Source organism: Dunckerocampus dactyliophorus, chromosome 14 (genome assembly GCF_027744805.1).
Source record: "Dunckerocampus dactyliophorus isolate RoL2022-P2 chromosome 14, RoL_Ddac_1.1, whole genome shotgun sequence".
Lineage (NCBI taxonomy): Eukaryota > Metazoa > Chordata > Actinopteri > Syngnathiformes > Syngnathidae > Dunckerocampus > Dunckerocampus dactyliophorus.
In genome coordinates this window covers 12,819,639-12,836,316 of record NC_072832.1, presented here as the reverse complement: position 1 = coordinate 12,836,316, position 16,678 = coordinate 12,819,639, and the positions used below count along the sequence as shown (strand labels likewise).

Genomic DNA, 16,678 nt, shown 5'->3' with positions numbered 1-16,678 from the left:
AGAGTGTCTTCCAGAAGAGTGTACCAATTAATTTTTTTCTTCCATTTTTAATTTCTGTAGATGAGAGTAACAAGACAAGAGACAATGCTGTCTAATAAATAGATCACACTCATGAAGCACATTCACTGTGAAATTAGCTATACTTGTATGCATCTAATGTAACATCCACATGCTTTCAGAGAATAATGGAGCTGGAGAGTTCCTTGGAGAAGAGCTCGCAAGATGAATCCTCACTGTCCCATGAACACTCCATTCAGCTGGACCAGCTGGAGGATAAACATAAAGAGCAAATGTCTACTTTAAAGGCAGAGCACCAGGCACAGCTGGAAAAGCACAAGGACACCTTAACCCAGCAGCACAATGCTGCTCTGGAAGAGCTCAAGGAAAAACAGAGAGTTGAATTGGAGACATTTTTGAAAGATAAAGACCTGCAGATTCAAATTCACACAGAGAATGTGAACCAGAAGTTGAATGCAAAGCAAGCAGAGCAGGAAGCACTTTCCGCGGAGCTTTCTGAAGTTTTGAAGAGTAAACAACTTCTGGAAGTAAAGTTAGTGGAAGTACAAAATGAGCATTGTTTAGCTCTGCAGGATCAGGTGGCGAAGCACAGTGCAGAGATTGTAAATATCAAGCAGGAGCATGAGCAGTCTCTTGGAGGAATGGAGAAAACTCTGAAGGAGGAACTTAATGCTTTGAAAATCGTTTTAAGAGAAAAGGAAAAGGAAATTGAAGAGCTCACTCAAGCAGAGACAACCCTAAAGCAGGAATCACATTCCAATCTTCAAGAACTAAATGACAAAGCAAAGCAACTGGAGGATTTGCGTCAGTCTTTATCACATCTCCAGCTGGAAAATTCAAGCTTTAAAGAAGCGTCAAATAAAATCTCAGATGATCTTGTTCAGTCTAAGAAAAACGTGGCAGATTTTCAGGATCAGCTGGAAGTAGCAAAGAATGACCGTCAACAGAAAGAATTATTGCTGCAAGAATTAGAACAGCAGTTACAGCAGAGCAAGAAGGAACTCGCTGAGCAGGCGAAATCACACGCGACAGAACTCAACACTAAGCATGAAGAGCATACCCGCCTTCAGAAACAGTTGGATGATGAAAAGATTGCTCATGAGAAGAAGCTGAAAAACACTACAACAGAGATGGAGGCTAAGCTGAAAACGCAGGAGACAAAGATGGACAAGTATAGACAAAAGACCAAAGAAATGCAAGATAACTTTAAGAAAAAGCTTCAGCAAAAAGAAGAATCCATGAAAAAGGAACTAGCAAAGAAGGATACAGAGCTTCAACAAAAAGAGCAACTAGTTCAAGAGAAAATATTAGAGATGGCCCAAACAAATTCCCAAGGCTTGAGCAATGCTGTGTCAGAGCTGCAAGCCAACCATTTGGCAGAAGTGGAGAAACTACGTGATACCCATAAACGTGAAATCCTGGACCTCGAGCATCATTTACAAGAGAAATTAGGACAGCAGGAGGAGGAATTAATGGAAAAACACTCGCAAACATTGCAAGAAAAGACACAAGAGCTTGAGGAATGTTCCTTGAAACTTACCAGGAGCACGGAGGAAAATGAGCATGTACTTGCGACAATGAAGAAAATGAATGAGGAGCTTGTGCTTCAAGAAACCACTGTGCAAAAGCTGAAAGAAGAACTTGACAAAGCAGTGGTTAAGATTGAGAGTTTGTCAACGTGTGAAGTGTTGCTGAGAGAGCAAATGCAGTCAGTGGAGAGGAACCTCAGTCAGACTGTGAATGAGCGAGACTCACTACAGGACAAGCTCAACATGACAGAGGAAGAGAGCAGAGAGAAGTTAAAGACTTTGTCAGACAAGATGGAGGAAACGGAGAAGCAGCTCCAAGCCTTTGAAGGTTCCAGACAGAAGGATATGCAAAATAAATCTGAGGAAGCTGCTATTAAGATGAAGGCCATGGAAGCTCAGTTCCAACAGCAATTAAATATGATTAGCAACCAAATGCAGCATTACTGTAAGGATATCCATGCCAACGTGGTGGACAGGACTTCTAAACTTTGTCAGAGAGTTGAATTAAGCGTCTCTGTTTTACAAGAAAGACTTCTTTGTAATCAGAAAAAGATTATGCACCTTAAAAATGTTGTCTCTAGCAAAATAGATAAAGTTTGCACTTTAGAGGAGAATCTCCGCCAAAAGACTGAGGAGAATAACAATCTATGCATTTCAGTAGAACAGGTGACTGCTCAGGTAAATGCTCACATGGAGCAAATCAAAGCCTTAACACACGAGAATGAGAAAAATTCTCTGTCAATCAGTGAAAAAGCTCAGAAGATTGAGGAGTTGAGTGAATTGAACGGAGTCATATCAGTAGGTTTGAAAGAAAACGAGTTGCAAGTGAGTAACTTGGAAAGCATCATCAGTGACTTGAAACATCAACTAGAAGGTAATCTAAAAGAGAAGGAGGAAGCCATACTTGGGCTGAAGCAGCAGCATGAAGAGGAGAGACAAAAGGCCTTAGCTCAAACGGAAGAGACCATTCAGAGGTTAAAGCAAGAGCGAGCATCAGCTTCTGAGCAAGCAGATGCCCTTAGAGCCAGCCTGTCTGAGAATGTCAACAATGCAGCATCTCTAAAGACCAGGATGGAAGAGCTGGAGCGAGTTATCTCCGAGAAGAATGAAGCTTTGCAAAGGCTGACAACGAGTTTTGACAATCAGTCCATCAGCAAGTCTGAAATGGACCAAGTTTTGAGCGAGAAGGAGCAGAAGGTGAGCGGGTTGACCGCGGAGCTTGAGGGCTGCAACCATCGGCTTAATGAACTTCAAGAGCAGTTGGACTGTAAGGTAGAAGAGTGTGAACAACTTGCACGTGACCTCAAGCAGCAGCATAACATCAGGGAGAACGAGAGGAAAGAGTTGGTTGAAAAGCTTCAGCAGAACAGCAACTCGGAGCAAGAGATGGTGAAAAGGCTGCATCACCTTGAGGAGGACAACCAAAAGTGCAAAAGTCAGCTTCAGAGTCGGCAAGAAGAATTCGAAAAGCTGAAAGATGAGATGATGAGGAGCAAAGAGGAGGGTTTAAAGGAAACCGAGAGGTTGACAACAGAGAGTGCTCGGAAAGTCTCAGAACTGAAGAAGAAAGCCGAACAGAAAATTGCTCAAATTAAGAAACAGCTAACGTCACAGCTCGAGGAAAAAGAGGAAATTATCATGACTCTTCAGGCTAGCCAAGAGGAGCTCAAGAGGAATGAAACCTCCAGCAAAGAATGTATCCACACATTAGAGGAGAAAACTAAATCTCTTGGGGAGCTTCTTGTCAAGCTCAAAGAAGAGCAGGCGAGCCAGCTGGCTGATGAGAGGCAGACAATGGAGAAGTCTTTAGATGAACTGAGGAGCACGTATGAAGAGAAGCTGTCGTCTGAAATTCTGAGCGATTCATTGCACCAAACAGAGCTCAGGCAAGCAGAAGCCTTTCAAGAGGTTGAATCAAAGCTTAAAGAAGCTGAGAGGAAGAATGGAGAGCTCTTTGAAGAAATAAATACTCTAAAAGAAGAAATTAGACAGAAAGATGTCCAGTGTAATCAACATCAAGCTGCCTTGATGCAGGCCCAAACCTCATTTGAGCCTGACGGGAAGATAGAGTGCAGCAGTCTTCAGCAAGCAAACAGCATGTTGGAAAATGAGGTGAAAAACCACCCGGCCGAACCGGATGGGGATTCTTTTGATTCTCTCAAGAGCAAACTAAATCAGATGAAAAACGAGAAGGAGAAAATCCACAAAGATTTCACCAGGTTACAAAAGGACATCAGATCAATGAGGAAAGAACATGAACAGGACCTCGAGTATGTGAAGAAACAGTTGTCGGCGGAGAGTGAGGAGAAATTCAGGTAAGTTTTAGTGCACTGTTGATGTGTTTGGCATTATACGAATAAGAAATTCATGGGTGTCTTTTGGTGAATGACACAACAATGAACTGTGTAATCGTGTCCATGCTCCTTTTTGATCCAACAGATTAGAATTAGAAGACACTGAAATGAAGCACAAATCAGAAATCAAGCAGTTAATCCGGGAGTTCAACACCCAGCTGGCTGTGAAAGAGAAAGAGATCGACACAGCAGTAAAAGAAGCCATTGGTGAGATCATTCACCTGACAGCATGTTATGATCATACAAGTCACAGCTCAAATGTGCATCAGATGATCATACCTGAATTTCATGTCTGGAATAATAGTGTACAGTAATTATAGTTTGCCTTTTACACTGGGGGAACTAAATTAAGTGAATTTTCACATATACTATTGTTGAATGTGTTGTTAAATGTGCCATCTCTGGCCTCTCTCTTAATTGGTCCAGCTAAGGCCCAGATTGTGGAGGCGGAGCTTATCAGTAGCCATCAAGAGGAAACCATTCAACTGCAGAAGGTGGTTTCCCAGAGGGAGGAGGACTTGAACAGAACAGTTCAGAAATATGAGCATGTCATACAGGTACTGTTCATCAATCACAGCTTCCACTACCACCCTAGTCGTTCCAAAAAGTCGTTCCACTTCTTCATCAGAAGTGATTTTTATACAAGGCAGTGTTCATGATCATGTTGTCTCTAGAGGGTATGAGTTTTGAAATAAGGCAGTGATGTGACCGACATACTTGAGTTGTGATGCTCTGTTGATACATAGGAAATGACTCAGCCGTTGTCTTTTTCTTCAGAGTCGAGAGGAGGAGATGGGAACCCGAGTGTGGCAGGTACAAAAAGAACTGGAGGAGTTGAGAGCTCGGAGCCTTGGAACTTCAGAGGTACTTGACTTTGTGACCGACCGAGGTTGGGAAAATATGCTCACTTGTTCAAACCTCATGGATAACTTTCATAGTTAAGTTAACTTAGTTATCAGCTAAATCTACATTTGACTTTGCAATTGAAGTGCTCCATCAGAGCTCAGGGACAATTTGCTCACATACTTCAGTCTGATCAGTCTCTCTGGCTTCAGTCACGTGGCTGCTCTCCAAAGCGTGCCGGAAGCTTTGGAGTTCAGTGGAATCGCTCAGGAATGTTTTTTTTTGGAAAACAGACAGATTGCGTAGCAGAAGCCACCCTCTGTCCCTGTTCTTAATTATTAGTCTGTGAGGTGACTCAAGGCCTGGGCCTCATTCAGCTGCACGCTCATGCAAGAAAATGCACACTGGACAGCGGCCAGGTAGGACAAAAGGCACCTCAGGGAGATGTTTGACCCAGGTGATGTTGTCCTATGAGAGCCAAGTTTTGATTCTTCTATCTTTACTCAGATTTTTTTTCTCTCTCTGTGGCATATTTCCCCAGTGAGGTAACAGCTTTATGGATAGATTGTATGGTTTTATGCGCAGGGAGGCCTCCCCCTGCAAAAGGGCCTCACAAACCATTTGTCACCGAAACAGTGGGTCAGTGTGTCTTTCTATTGAAAAGCGCAGCAGCACTCCAAAGTAACTTGAAAAACATGTCTTTTGAACAGGGTTTCAACAATGTTCCAAAGTGCGTGGAGTATGGTTCAGTAACAGACAGGAATCTAGCAGCCTCCATCACATCCTTCAAGCCCACTGATTATGACAGTGGGCGTGGCTCCTTATAATTCTCAAAATAAAAGCACCTGGGTGTCAGAAAAACCTGCACATATTAAACACAGTGGCTTTTATGTGTGGCCTTGTCTGCAGTGGTGTTACTTGAGCAAGTAATTACAGCAGCAGAATCGTGCATTTGGGAATTATTTAATTTGTAGGTCCGTGTGTGTGTTTGCGTTCAAGGATCATATTGCCTGCCAGGGTTAATGTTGAACCCAGTATTTCCAGAATTAGTCCAAAGTGTGTGTTTCGTTAAGGGTTGGCAAAATTGCTGGTACGATGATGCCCATCCAGACAAACATCCTGCAATTGAGTTGTATTACACTGCTCATCCTAATGAAGTAGAGGATTTTTTTTTTATTAAATGTATATTGTGGCAGTATGAGTGGAGCATCTTGCCTAGTTAGTAAGCAGAAACTTTGGACAATATATTGTTATTACTGATTTCTGTTCCTTTGTAATTACCAACTCTTTTTTTCTCTTCTCACTGGCACAGATGAGCACTGAGGAATTGCAGGTATGTGTGTGTGTGTGTGTTTGTGTGTGTTTCACTATGTATAGTATATTTTAAGATCTCATTTACTAAATTGTTGAATCAGGAAACTATACAAGCTGTATATGCATTTTATTGGACCTATGACACACATTCTTTTACTTTATAGCCATCATATTTCACAAATGTGAGTACACTCCTCACATTTCAGCAACCATTTAATTATATCTTCTCAAGGGACAATGATACATGGAATAATAATACATGAAATTGGAATTCATGTTTTCTTCAATGAACCACAGCTCTGCAGTGCCAGCAGCACTTATGGTATACAGACAAAGACAATGACACTACTGCCACCATGTTTGACTGTCGGCCAGGCACATCTAAATTATATCTAAATGAGCTATTTAGCTATTAGCTATTTATTTAGGTGGGACAGACACCAGTCGGACTAGATAGGAAAGCTCAAGTGATGAAGCCTGCTCGGATGAGAGGCAAAACGTTTCTACGACAACCTGAACAGTCCAGTTGTGATCAATTCAACGCCCTGAGAATACACTGACCTGGATGAGTTGTAATAAAAGTGATTGTACCCATTTTTGTGAGAAACTGCTCTGCATCTTTTCCAACATACTTTTATTTTTGGCCTGTCATCAGTGAATAACCAGGCTTGTAAGAACACACAGGACATTGCCTCCTTGTCCACAGTCATACTCACACCTTCTTTCCGCTCATCCGTTTGCACAACAGGTTCAGCTCGCTGAGAAGACGACTCTGCTTAGTGAAGCTCGACTGAAGGAGCAGGGCTTTGTTGAGAGGGTGAGCAACTGGTCCGGCAATGTGCACTTTTAGCAGGGACAGGTGAAGCGCAAATCTCATGCAGTCTGTTCCCATATTTCATAAGCTTCCAAAAAGCGCTACCGCTCTCCTGCTGTCTCAACTTATTTCCACAGCACATCTGTTTACGTTTGATTTTAGTCCTATAAACAATCAGAGCAACACCTCCCACCGTTTCTTTTCCCTAAATCATTTTTCTCACAAACTTCCGCTCAACAAAACGCTACTTGCATGTCGCAGTTATTAATTAGGCTAATACAGTATAGCAGATGAGCCTGCTTGGGTCACATATTTTATTTTAAATAGGATTCTGTGCTTGTTTTTTTTTTTTTAGATTCACTCGCTTGAGGACAAGATTAAATGTTTCCACCGGAACGCAGTCGTTACTCATCTCGGGAGCACACACAGAGGTAACTCTTTGAATCACTTAGTTCTGCTTCTGGATCCCATTTCCTTTTTTCTCCTTGGCAAAACAATTGCATCTAAAATGCACTACAGCACCTAGAGCATGTGCTTATGAACTTAACTGCCACTAGCCATGTATCCTTCTCACACATCAGAGGGGGCACAGGATCTGCAGAAGGAGTATGTGGGGGCGTTGTGGCATGCGGCCGTGTGTTCTGGTTTAGCAATGCTTTGGAGAACAATATGGCTGAGTGTGGTTTAGGCCTGGGATGAGCTCTGTGGTTTGTACTGGGCTTTGGTCAAGGAGAACGTAAGGTTTAGGGTTTGACATGTAAGAGCTGTGGCTTAACCCCACGGGATTGTAAGTCAGTGCCATATCTTCATGTATACAGTATTATAAACCCATTAAGGGATAAAGTGAATTATCCTCCTGTTTTAAACTTTCCCTGCTGCTGTAATAAAGTGAAGCTGCTGTCAGAAGAGAGGGGGTTGTCTGTGAAGCAGCCGTCCTTGGATTTAATGGCTTTTGCAGGTTGAGGAGCTTAATGTGTGTCCAACACGGCACTCTTAGTTCTCACATCCCCTATTTCCTCTGCACATATTTCATCATTATACACTCACCAACCAATTTATTAGGTACAACTACATAATCTAATGTTTGTTATTGTAGCCCTCTAAGGGAATCAATATAATTCCTAGTTGTCCTTCCACTGCCACGGCTGTGTTTTGTTTTTTTGTATGCAGAAGACGGATCAGATTTATTTGGAACATGTTCACATCTTTGCATTTTTAACTGTATATTAGATATCCTATATCAGGGGCTGAAAAATGCAATGTGCTTGGTATGTTTTTTTCCATGTATTCAATTTGAAATGTGTGTGCAGTGGATGCGTTTCTAAATGTTGCGGTAATACACATTATTTGGCTGCTCAATAAAATGTTATAGTTATGGTTTCATTATTCACCCATTCAAGAGAAATAATTTACAGTACCGTAATCCCTCATTAAGCGAATTTCCGCAAAGTAGGATTCTTTATTTATAATTGAAATATTTTTTTACAGCATATTAAACTTATTTACCTTCAAAATATGGTTTTGAACATTATTAGAGCCCTGTAGACATGACATAGCACCCCCAAAGTCACCTTTGCACTCCTATTACCCAGTATAGTAGCCATAATAAAAGTAAATAAGCCATTTAAGACATAAATAAGCCTCTTGCTCTTGTGTGTTACTGTAAATCTGTTCGGGGAATTCAGTGGCAAATAGTCAGGATGAAAGTGATTTTGGGGGGTTCAGAGTTGTCTTTCATCTTGGTGTGGGTTATGACCACAACAGTAGTACTTGTAGTATTTTCTTAGGGATTTTTATGTGGGATTATTGTGCCTATTGTGAGGTCATTCAAACCTGCGATAAAAGCCTGTCATTCGGGCGATCAAGTCTAGTTCTTGGACCTTTTGCCGAGCATCTTCACAACATCTTTGAATGCGTCTTCTTAATGCCATATATTTGTATTTTAGTTAATTTAGCCATTTTTATGCTTGAAAATGATTAATTTCGCCACAAAATATGAAACATTTGCTTAAATATGCATATTTGTTTTTTACTAATAGGGCGTATTCAACCACGAAACATCATGATTTATTAGCATATTATTAAAAAACGCAAAATTCCAAGCACGATGTGGCAAGGGATTACTGTATATGTATGTATATATAATGTATATATGTAATAAGAAAAGCAATTATTATTTAGTCTTGTGTGCATTGAATTATTTACATTATTGAAGCCAGATTTCTGAGGCATTTACTTTTATGGCACATGTACAGAGTTTACTGAAAACAGCTGGTGGATGTCTGGTGGAGTACATTGTGGTTATCTACAACCAGATATTTGTGTAGAACTGCACTGCATCATACTAAGAGGTGTTTCTTAGATTTTGTTGCTCAATGGATAAGAACAATATTAGAAACGGTACGAAACAATGCAGTCCTGCGCCACTACAATCTACAGTCGTAACCCTTCTTTCAGTAAGAACTCATTAGATTCTGCAGGTGTACCTAACATGGCCAGTGTATGTAAATGCTTCGCACATTAGTCAGCAATGTTTTCAGGTAGAAGATAAGGTGGTTTGTGTGGAGCAGCATTGGGTCAGGAGGCCAAAGGCTGTAAGAGATTTATTGGTCAGCCATTACTGCACGCCAGAAGATCAAAGATTTGTTTGCTCATGTCTGTCACCTTTTCACTGTCCTTTAACCGAACTCTCTCTCTTTGTTGTCGTCTCAATGATTATTCCAAACAGGCACAGAGCTGCACAGATGGTTCCAGAGTAAAGTCTTAATGGGGATATGTCAGTAGTAAAAGTGTTGATAGCCGTCTACTGTACATGTTATTACACTTTCTATTCATTGATTTTGAAAGGTGTAATGTCATTATACCCTTACACTCATTCTGCCTGTTCACGCTGAGCTTGGACTCGCTAACCTGTAGTTTTATTTAGTGTTTAATTTGCAACCGTGCCTCTGTGCAAGGTGCCCCCATTAGGTTACTAGTACCGGGTGTGTAGGGGATCTATTAACAAGCCACATTTGTAACAGCTTGAGCCATGTCATTGGCTAATTAGCTTCAATCACGTACTGTTCACACTTTTAGATTTAGTAACGTGGTTTCTTTTCACAGATGCTGCACGTAACAAACCTGAACCCCTCTCAGAAGCCACTGAGATGGAGTACTTGAGGAAGGTGCTGTTTGAGTACATGATGGGACGGGAAACAAAAGTATGCTTGTCTTTTGTTTTTTGTAATACATACACAAAATGGCAATGCATGCAATGTTGAATGCCTTTTTCTGTTTTCTGCTTTCTGCTTTTTCTGCTGTATTTCCTTGTAGTCTTGTTGCCAAAGTGTGGTCTGTTATATTTTATGGAGCTATTAAAATATTTGAAATAAACCAAACCATTCACAACTATGGAAGTTGCCCCTGCCGGGCCCATTTCATGCAAACCAAGTCTTCTGTTCATTATTTTAATATTGTGTTTGCTGTGGTATGGAAAATCCACATAATTACGAAAACGCTTATTTCAGTTACTTATCCCAGTAACACAAATACTATTTATACAAATTGTATTAATTGTGTTGATTTAAAGCTGCTACACTCATTGACTGGCTAAAAAACCAACTAGGTAGTCCATCAGTCTAATGAGATCCAATACAAAAGGTGTCCATCCATCCATCTATTTTTGATGCCGCTTATTCACTACGGTCGTGGTACAAAAAGGTGTATAAAAACACATTTGCATTACAGTATAGGCAGAATACACGATACAGCGTGCAGCAGGTGTACCTAATGCTGTGGCCATTGACTGCAATCTGTCCTGACTACTTTATTCGAACACTACATAATGACCCCAGGGTGCCCAATGATGGCCGTCTGCTGCACAAAATATGTGGCCACTCCAAATGAACATTGATCTCCCTAAATTAACAGTGCTGTTGACATGGTCCTAAAGTCAGCAGGATTTTCCCAGCAGCTTTACAACAGTCGATCTCAACAGCAACATGGCAGCCTTCCTCCATGTGCAGGATGTCCTGCAGGCAGACTGCGAAGCACATATGTCTTGCATGACGCACACGTTTAAAGACATGCTGGCGTTGTTTATTGTTAGTTAAGCGGTTGGGTTTCTCTGTGTAGCAGCCCTGTTCCTGATTATCCCTATGTTTATGGCTTAGTGCATGCACCCTGGCACATAGGCCTGCTGTTGATTATGCACATAATGTTTTTTCTCTTACTTAATAGTCTCAGAAGTGTCTCTTTTAAATTGAATGTGTGTGTGTGTGTGTGTGTGTGCACTATGTTTCTACACTACAAAATTAACTTGCATTATTTTATTTGTTGATTTCACTCATAGACGATGGCCAAAGTGATTACTTCCATGCTCAAGTTTCCTCCGGACCAAGCTCAAAAGGTTTTGGACAAAGAGGAGTCAAAAGTAATGGTAAAACCTTTCTGTTTTTACTTATGAGCTCCGTTGTTTGAAATTTTGTATAACATATATAAAATAAGTCAGCTAGAATGGTACACAATAGATGAGCACAAGAGCACTGCAAAAGAGTTTGGTTATGCTGGTTGACCTTTTAACTTCCTGTCATACAAGTCTAAATAGACCTTAACCACTGTACAATGTAACTAAGTAAAATGAATCATCCTTTGAAGACGCACGGGCAATGTTTTGAGTAACATTATAACTTCCTGTTACACAAGTATAAAGAGAAGTTAACCTCTGCATAATAATACTAAAATAAAGTAAAACTACTCACCCTTTTGAAATGTTTAAAGTAACATTTTAACTCCCTGTCCTAAATATAAGCTTAATACCCTAAGCTAAATACTGCCGGAGTGAATGAAACCATTTGATACAGTATTTATTTAATTGTATTACCTTATTGCACTGAGCACTTTTTCTGATTGTGTTAAGTTCTATTTCTAGTCTTGACACGACTGTTGACGTGCTGTAAGACAGTTTATGGTAAAGAATTGAAGACAAATGAGGCATGTGTTCATGTTTGTCTCTTTCAGCCTTGGTTAAGCGTCTGAGCGAGTCTTTAAGATGAAACTGCTGCTGCCGAAGGGGAAGACTGCCAAGGATTTAATCAAACCCTTCTCTCTGCATTGCTTATGTTATATATTTGTGTGTGTATGAATGAATTAATGTATGCGTGAATGAATGGCTACACTTTAAGTGCGACGGGGGTAGAAGCTAAAAGTATGAGGGACATATACCAGAAACACATATCTTCCATGAATCCACATTTTACTTTGAGATTAATTTATAATCTTTTAGATACCGGTGTTATTCTTATTCTTGAATCTGTTTATATGGATTGGCGTGTGCAATAAATGATTCTGTTATCACATATCAGTGCTGATGGTTGCTTTTTTTTGTGTTGTGCTGTCATCTGGACCCTTTCCTTTGCAAAAACTGTAAATGACCCTTTAACTGTGTACTCACTACACATTTTAGTTAGCACCATGTGGACCTTTCTTTTTTCTCCCCAAGCATTATATTGTATTCCTAAAACACACTGTAATTTGTATTAAAAAAATGAAACTGTACTATAGGGCTCTATATCACTTGCTATACGTTTTCTGTATAACAAATTAAATCTTATTTACAGAACATCTGTCGGCTTTCATTCTCCCTCTTGTTTGTCTTTCGCAGGTTAAAGTATGATAACAATCTATCTTGAAATAGATACAGAACACACCGTGTCAATGGACCATGTTGTCATATAGCCGAAAGGGCACATTTACGCATGAGAAACACATTTCATTATGCTGAAATAAGGACCCTCTTTATTGCTCAGTTTTGTCATCATTGAGAGAATTTGGCTCTGGTTGTTGGCTGCCTTACACGCTTTCAGGATATAAGTATACACATAAAGCTTTTATAGCAAGTGTGATTTAGACCCCAAACACCTGTATACACTTTAATTTTACATGTTTCCAGTGTTTATGCATGCATTCCACTAGAATACAGGACTCTTATTAGTACTATATTGGTATCATCTGTCACATTAGACAAAGCTATCCTCATTATTGTCTCTTTTTCATTTGTTCATTTGGCTTAAAAAAATAAATAAAAATAACTGCAATTATCAGGAGAGGAGAGAAACGATGGTTTCATTTAAATAATCCCCTAATTTGTAGTCAAATTTGAATCGTTTCACTCATAGTTCACTTGATGTAACTACAAAATTGTATATAATATATTTTTATTAATTTAATATGTTTAATTTATAGGTTGTAACTGTGCAGCATCAGTGGAATACCGTTAGAGGGCAGCAGTACGCCCTCATTTCATTTGACAACAAACAACTTGTTGCGTGAAATGTAACAAGTCCCAATTCCTATCACAGTAAAAGTCATACCTCAACCGCTGCTGCTTTCAAGATCACCACCAACACGTGCTTTTATTTTGTCGCTCACTTACAGTACTTCCTGTCCCGTCTCGGATACGTCATGTGAGCTTGGCGTTGTGGACAACCGCACAGTTATCTCGGCGGCAAGCAGCCAGAGTGCAGCTAGCAACTTTGTCAGATGGACGCGCAGAATGGAGACTAGCTGACGCACCGTTATTCTCTGGACCATAACTTTCCTCCTCCATTACTGTCTACGTACGACGATAAAGCGAGGAATTGAGTTGTGGAACTTTTTGATCCAGTGACTAAAAACGTTGTATTTTTTCAATACTTTTGGACGCTGTTACTGCGTAATTACGCACGATGCGCAAAGGGATGGCTCCTCGTCGAAGACAAAAAACAGGAGTACAAGCGGTTTTATATGTGTGCCTTTCAATTTCAGTTTGTTTCTCTTACAATATAGACTTAGACCATCCTGTGGTGTTCCGTGGACCTAATTCTAGTTTTTTTGGCTACTCTGTGCTGGAGCATTATCATGACAACACACGCTGGTGAGTCCCTGTTTTGTCACAATACTGAATAATAGTGCTTGTTGGCTTCATCCACTATGAATGTAAAGACTCATGATGATACCGAGGGATGCTCAATGAACATGACTTTACATTTTATGCATGCATTTCAATGGCTTGACATGATCTCCCCTTTCCTGATGTGTGCAGGGTCATAGTGGGGGCACCCAGGGCCAACTCTACCTACAGTAGTTCTGTGCACTCTCCTGGTGCTGTGTTCAAGTGTCGGGTTCACAGCAACCCTGAGCGTCGCTGCACAGAGATGGATATGGGACGAGGTCAGTCAGTCCTGCTGCAGCATCTATTGTGACAACACTTAATTCTTATTCAAGGCCTACTGTATATAAATTCCGCCAAACATCTGTTTTTTATCTAAATAATACACACCTTTCTATTGTTTTTAGTGGAGAACTTACAACATTCACATGAGACAAATGACTTCTCTGTGCAAAGGTTGTTGTTTGGATAAACTTGATATGTTTTCTGGCTACTATTTTTATGAAGAAGAGCCAAAAAGTTGAGCTTCGACCACCCTCAGTCCACCAGGTCTGTTCTGTGGTGGATGAATGGTTTTAATATCAAACATGTGATGCCAAAAACATGGGAGAAATACTACTTGATGATTTCCATCCTGCACATTGCACAATTAACACCTTTTACTGTAGTTCAGCATAATCATGTCAAAGAGTCTCTAACTGGCGGCCCATAGGCCAAATGCCACCCATGAATGACACCAGACCGGCCCATTCAGTTTAAAAGTGTTGCAACTTACGTTTTTGCGGCATATTCCTAAAAGCACCGGAGCACTCGCTACATCCTTAAAGGGATAGTTTGGATTTTTTGACATGAAGTTGTATGACATCCCCATCAGCAGTGTAGTCCATTAACAGCGACTTACCCCCCCACTTGGTAAGTCCAGTTCTGGTCAGATTTCTGTGATGAAGAACATAGTTCCGCTTAGTTGCTGGGGACAATTAAGTAAAGAGTTTGGCTTCTCAAAACAATATGCGTTCAAAAGATTAATACATTTGTATCACAAAAAAAAAAGAAACCTCACAAAATACCCGCCGTTATATTTGTCTTCCACCGTATCCCTGCGCACTGTTGCCTGTGCATTCATGGGTATGTGACGAAGACACTCGCATCTTCTTAAAGGCACAACAGTGTTTTTATCATCTAGTGGATCTTTGACTAGTGTTTTTGCAGTAGGTCCTTAAGACAGCACATCGCTCCTGTTATATAGAGGATCTCTGACTAACTTTTTTGCAGTAGGTCCTGAAAGACAACAGAACACTCCTGTCATATATTGGATCTTTGACCACTATTTTGCAGCACGTCTTTAAAAACAGCAGAGTGCTCTTGTCGTATAGAGCCTAGGTTTCCAAAGTGGGGTACGCCAATTGTCATGGGGGTACGCAAATAAAAATTTAAAACAATTAGCACCTAACACTAACAATTATGAGTGTGCCTGAACGCCTCGCAGCACAGAGCGCACAGTCAGAGCAGAAAGAAGGAAGGAGGCAACATGAAGTTCTTCATTGATCTGTGTGCGCTATATGAACAAGTGAGTAAGTTTGATGATTGTGTATTAAGAGTGTTTAATCTTGTAGATTTAATTTATATTGGTGTTCCAATCTCCTCATTGTGAAAACCTGTCAATGTATGTGCGTGTCAGGATGAGAGAGTGGAGATTCCCCCTAAAATGATGCTTTATCGCTGGTGTTTCTGTAATGGATACTGCTTTATCATGTTTGATAAACTTTCCCTTTTAATTTGGTATCAAATTAAAATGCAGACTCAAATCATAGCGATTGCGAGTGGACAAAAGTGGAGCTTCAAAGTTAAACCCATTCAAACGGAAGGATCCCAACATCCGGCTGAAATAAAAGCTATGTAGGACAAATACTTTGTCAATTTAGCAGTGCTCATGTGAAACCTTGATCAAAATTTGACCATGCAAAATACAAATTTCTTAACCTGAATTACTTACTAAATATACAATTGATTAATCATCTTCTATTTTTCAAGTTAATGAAGATTTTAAAAATGTTTTATGTTGTTTGAAAGTGCAGGAGTAGGCGGTAAATGGCTTCAAGTCAAATGTCTGAAGGGCTACGCGACTATGACACTGCTATAGAGGATCTTTGAGTAGCTGCTTTGTACTAGGTTCTTAAAGTCAGCACATCGTTGTTGTCATTTATAGGATCTTTGTCTAGTGTTTTTTTTTCCAGTAAGTAATTTAGATATTTAGATATTTGCCATTTGGTAAAGAAAAAATAAGAAGGTATGACAGAGACTTTACATGAGGACATGTCGTAATGCTTGAAGAACCATCTCAGAATCATCCATGCCCCTTGTCACCATGAATGTGTTCTCTTAGTGTCCCGCAGCTGTTTTTAAAGTGTCAAGATACTGTTTGCCAATCTGACAAGCCAGAACCAAATAGTTGGACAATAGCAGACAAGTCCCCCCACCGTCCTTTGTCTTCCTGCTGTGACGTCTACAAACTGCTTTTATTGTCCATCAGGAAACAAGCCCAGAGAGTCCTGTGGGAAGACGTGCCAAGGGGACAGAGACGACGAGTGGATGGGAGTAAGCCTGGCCCGCCAGAACAGAGCCGACGGCAGAATACTGGTGAGTTGATTAATGAGAACTGGGTCTGATTATAACAACATCATTGTTTCAAAAATAGTACCATCATGTGTCTCAACATCACATCTGCCTCCTATAGTGGCGGATTATATGCCTGAGGCGCCTTGAGTTGTCTTCTATTTTATTTATATGCCACCGATTTATGACTAAAATTCTCTCAACGCACTTTTCATATGGAGCAGAAGAAGGAGTACAGTCCTTATACGGTAAAAAACAGAACAGCACTTCAATCAATCAGGAC

At 40.4% G+C, this 16,678-nt stretch overlaps 2 protein-coding genes across 7 annotated transcripts in view; both read left to right on the top strand.

The window, feature by feature from the left end:
* Positions 1-12,458, top strand: part of golga4 (golgin A4) — a 30,993-nt gene extending 18,535 nt beyond the window's left edge. For 4 of the 6 annotated variants that reach the window (XM_054798677.1, XM_054798675.1, XM_054798673.1 and 1 more), the window contains 10 exons: positions 180-3,862; positions 3,987-4,108; positions 4,328-4,458; positions 4,679-4,765; positions 6,057-6,077; positions 6,807-6,875; positions 7,228-7,303; positions 9,978-10,075; positions 11,206-11,292; positions 11,874-12,457. In XM_054798677.1, the coding sequence (XP_054654652.1) occupies positions 180-3,862; positions 3,987-4,108; positions 4,328-4,458; positions 4,679-4,765; positions 6,057-6,077; positions 6,807-6,875; positions 7,228-7,303; positions 9,978-10,075; positions 11,206-11,292; positions 11,874-11,891 (4,392 nt within the window). In that variant the 3' untranslated portion in view covers positions 11,892-12,457. Of the gene's footprint in view, positions 1-179; positions 3,863-3,986; positions 4,109-4,327; positions 4,459-4,678; positions 4,766-6,056; positions 6,078-6,806; positions 6,876-7,227; positions 7,304-9,977; positions 10,076-11,205; positions 11,293-11,873 lie in introns of all 6 variants that reach the window. The other 2 variants (XM_054798674.1, XM_054798676.1) reach the window with 2 other exon arrangements.
* Positions 12,459-13,368: 910 nt separating this feature from the next.
* The window catches only part of itga9 (integrin, alpha 9), a 60,005-nt gene continuing 56,695 nt past the window's right edge, over positions 13,369-16,678 (top strand). The window contains exons 1-3 of the mRNA XM_054798124.1: positions 13,369-13,767; positions 13,936-14,063; positions 16,313-16,419. Coding sequence (XP_054654099.1) covers positions 13,580-13,767; positions 13,936-14,063; positions 16,313-16,419 — 423 coding nt within the window. The 5' untranslated portion in view covers positions 13,369-13,579. The remainder of the gene's footprint in view (positions 13,768-13,935; positions 14,064-16,312; positions 16,420-16,678) is intronic.